The sequence below is a fragment of the Limulus polyphemus genome, unplaced genomic scaffold, assembly GCF_000517525.1.
Source record: "Limulus polyphemus unplaced genomic scaffold, Limulus_polyphemus-2.1.2 Scaffold1846, whole genome shotgun sequence".
In the NCBI taxonomy this organism is placed as follows: domain Eukaryota; kingdom Metazoa; phylum Arthropoda; class Merostomata; order Xiphosura; family Limulidae; genus Limulus; species Limulus polyphemus.
Window position 1 is genome coordinate 105390 of NW_013667456.1, and position 4427 is coordinate 109816.

A 4427-nucleotide genomic window follows, 5' to 3' on the forward strand; every position below is an offset into this window, starting at 1 on the left:
ATATATATATATATATATATATATATATATAATTTTTTTTTTGGTTTATATTAACTTCACTATAGTTTTACAGTGCTGATTTTAATCGCCTATGAACAATTAATGTATTGCATAGCATTATATATATAGACAGACAGACACATAACATTCGTATACTATAATATTTTGTTTTATCTATTTACCAAGGTAAGTAATACACATTACACATTTGATTATTTTCATTGTCAGCAAGTTAACACTTAAATTTTAGCTAGAGGATTTTGTTTGTTTGTTTGTTGTTCAGTGCAAAGCTGCACGATGAGTTATACGTGTTCTGCCCACTGCTGAGTTTTCGGAGGAGGGGGAGGCATTATTTAGGAAAAGGAGGTTCAGTGAGCTCTGTAAGTTACCCAAGACGAAACCGCTCCTCTAGAATAGAAACAAGTATTGAGATTTTAGTTTTTAAAATGTTTATTTAGATAAGCCACGTGTTTAGAATGTCTGACTTCTTGTTCGCATGAAACACGTACTTCAGATACAATAGTAAGATTTCTCAAGAGAACAAATATCGTATAATCTTATACTTCTTTTACAATATTAAAACCGTACTTGTATTTTGTATTTATAACAAAGCAAATAAGACTATTGGCCGCCGTCCCTAATTTTAAACTACTCACCAGAAGACAGGAAGCCAATCAGCAACACCCTACCACCCACCCTCCATGCTATAAAGGGTTTGACTATCACTTTTATAACACACCAACATCTTATAGTGCGAAGAATATTTTAAACTATCGCATGGATTCGAACCCGCATCGCTAGCTCTGAAATCCAGAGCTGTACCACAGGACCAACCCACAATTTAAACTAATGTTCCTAAACAGGGGCACTTTAAAGTTCTGTGATCAAACGGAAGACCTGTAACATGCCCCTCAGTGAATCAGCCACAAGTCTTTTGAACTTATGACGCTAAAAACTGGGTTTCGATACCGTGATGGGCACAGCACAAATAGCCCATTGTGTAGCTTTATACTTAACAAAAAAAAACAATCAACTACCCTTTTAATAGTCTTATCACAGACCTTTGTTAAAAACATAGCAATAATAAAATACTCTCGGTAGCTAACAAAATACTAATTTCTCAGGGGACAATAAAAAACCCGACTTTGTCCACTCTTAAGCTTCAATTTGTTTTTTCAAAGGCCAAGAAAACCACAACTTTACCTGCTCTTCAATCTGTTTTTCACAGGACAAGAAAACCCCAACTTTGTTCATTCTTAATCTTCAATTTGTTTTTCAAAGGCCAATAAAACCCTGACTTTGCCCACTCTTAACCTTCAAACTGTTTTTAAGGACTAACAAACAAAAATCGACACTATCCGCGCTTTTACTCTTCAAATCTTTTCTCGTATCAAGGGCAGTAAAAAAAAAAAAAAGTTTTAAATAATTTGGCAAGGAACAACAGAAAGCTAGGATACAGATCCATTCTTCATCTTGAAATAATTTTTCAAGAATAATAAAAAGAAAAGTTTGTCTACTCCTATTGCTCAAGTGTTTCTCAACATGCTTAAGTTTGTTCACTCTTAATATTGAAAGCTCATTTTTGGCAAACGGTTTATTTTTTTCTTAGTCAAACAACCGTTAACTATCAAATGAATTGTTAAAGTAATAAGATAGATGTCTAAAGTCTTAACTTACGTTTCAGATAAATTATTGCTTCACGCATGTCAGACATGCACCTACTTTTGTTTTTTCCAACGTTTTAAATCCACAAACGGAAAACATTTCTCCGCTTCCATGTTTCAAATATAAGAAGAAAAAAGAACTGATTTTTAATACTATTTAACTGGTAAATATTTTTCTGTATGTGTTATTGGATCTGTTAATTAACAATACTTTGTTTGTTTGTTTTGGATTTCGCACAAACTACACGAGGGCTATCTGCGCTAGCCGTCCCTAATTTAGCAGTGTAAGATTAGAGGGAAGGCAGCTAGTCATCACCACCCACCACCCAGCCAACACTTGGGCTACTCTTTTACCAACGAATAGTGTGACTGACCGTCACACTATAACGTCCCCACGGGTGAAAGGGCGAACATATTTGGTGTGACGGGGATTCGAACTCGCGACCCGTTGATTGCGAGTCGAGAGCCCTAACCACCTGGCCATGCCGGGCTAACAGTACTTTTAATGGTGTTTAAAATGCGACAAGACTTTCTCGGTTATCATGCCACTAAGATCATTACGAAAAACAGTACAAAAGAAATAAACAGAATGTTTTCCTCTTTCCATAATTATATCAGAAATTTACTTTAATAAAGAAAATTGTTCGTAAACATCAATGTTAATAATGTTTTAAAAAAAAAAAACTTTAATAGTTAAGTTTGCTTGTTAATTGAAATTGCTAGGATAAAAAAAAACTCTTTTACGACCTGTTATAAATCCTTAGAAATTCAAAATCAGTATCTGTTACAGTCATCTAACTTAATATTTGAAAAAGCCTGTGTGCGTATGTGTGTCCGCTTATAATTGGCGAACCGCTAGACAGATTGTTACCAAAGCTGGCATGTACCCTAAGGATGATCATTGTTCGGAATTTACCTCCAATGTATCATTACCGAATGTTGAACAGGTAAGTCAGCTGGTATAAAATACATTAAAATGTTATAATACGTTCCAGAGCAGAATTATGCACACGCAGTTCTGCTTTAGATGGTTTTGAGCACAATTTAAATCTTGATTCACACAAAATATTTTTGTCAATAACTGAAGTATTGCTAAGTAACGACTTCTGTATGTGTACGAGCTGTTTTTTTGTTGATACAGAAAATTCACTCAATAATTTTTGTTATTTCATGAGAAGTACTTAGTTTAATGGATCGAAACTTCAAACATTTAACAAATGTGGCTAACGAAATGATGCAATTATTCAATATTCTAGGATTAAACGGTGTTTTCAAGATGCTGATAAAAACTTTGTTCCTTAGGCCTAATCTATGTAGCACGATTTTTTTTTTAGTATTTTTTGTAATTTTTGTTTGTATTAATTATTGTCTGTTATTATTATTTCAGTAGTCTCTAAACGATTTATAATTATCCAAAAACGATCTTAACTGTCCAGCTTTAATAATCACTAATTTTAAAGTTACTTCTTAAAATAAGATAAATGTTTGGTTAGTATTATTTATGAATTCTGATGAAGTCACATACTTGAGCATTATAAACCATGTGAACTCCTTGAAAAACGATGTTTTTGGAGTGATCCCCTAAGAACTCAAGAATGTGTTCCACCTGTGCCTCGTATGGCAATCCCCGAAGTCGTATACAATCTTTTCTGGATCCAGAGGGAAGCAACTGCTGTGGAAGCAATGGGACTTGGGGAATGTTCGCTATCAAAGGTTGCTGTTGTTCATAGGTTCGGGGGTCCATGCTGCGATTAAGTACCTGATCAACGTAAAGAGTATAGTGAAATTACTGTACTACCCAATAAAATAATGGTCGAAACAGTTATAACGAAATACATATAGTGTTGGTTCTCACTATTGTTTGGCGACTATATAAGATTTAAACTACAATCGTGTACAACAATGTATTAGTAAACCATGCTCGTGAATCAAAAGAGAAAACAAATAATGTTGTGATTAAAGGTGAAATGTGATAAAGTGACAATACTTAATCAATAACAACTGTTTTTATGGCAGCTAAAGAAAATAAAGATTTGTTGAGTTCGTAAATCTAAACCAGACTTTGAGCTTTTAATTTAACTTTCAATTAAATAAGGGAAATCGTACATTTGTAGAAGTGAGTTTATAACTTTCGGCACATCAAAGTTATCAGGCAGGCGGTAGCACTGCCTACATAGGGATGGCTCGAGTTGTTCATCGAAACGGTATTTTAAATATCTCCTCAATAGGTCATCAGAACGTTACAATACTATACAGTGTTTCCTTTTATAACAATATCTACGTCATTACTCAGTTACAAGTTCTGGGAATGTCTGTAAATATCATAGCAAAAAGTTTGAATTTCTTGTTCGTCTTTCTTCTGCTTTTTTATATTACATGATAACTCGAAAACCAAAACAATGGTGTCAACCAATTTCACTTAGATAACATAGTTTGAAACGGAATATACGCTTTTATAAGTATTATTAATAACTAGTAGTAATTTAAAAAAATCATAAATCTAATATAAACGATGTTATTATTACCCCTTGAAGTTAGCTTTCTTACAGAAATCTGACGTTTCTTTAAAAAGCTTAAGTACAGGGTGTAACAAGAATTACCAGCCAATAATAAATAAACAATAAATATTACAGTTAGAACCTCATTGTATTTATAACTTGGTTATAAGTACAATCTCTCTATGTCTATTGAAACACTGCGTTGAAAAACAAGTAAACAAGTAAAGAAAAACTTTTTAAAAAGGAAGTAAATGTGGGGATGGCT

At 33.3% G+C, this 4427-nt stretch overlaps 1 protein-coding gene across 4 annotated transcripts in view; it reads right to left on the bottom strand.

Annotated features, from left to right (window-relative positions):
- The window catches only part of LOC106465131 (epithelial splicing regulatory protein 2-like), a 68583-nt gene that overhangs the window by 16175 nt on the left and 47981 nt on the right, over positions 1-4427 (bottom strand). For all 4 annotated transcript variants that reach the window (XM_022392964.1, XM_022392962.1, XM_013925329.2 and 1 more), the window contains exon 10: positions 3190-3423. In XM_022392964.1, coding sequence (XP_022248672.1) covers positions 3190-3423 — 234 coding nt within the window. The remainder of the gene's footprint in view (positions 1-3189; positions 3424-4427) is intronic.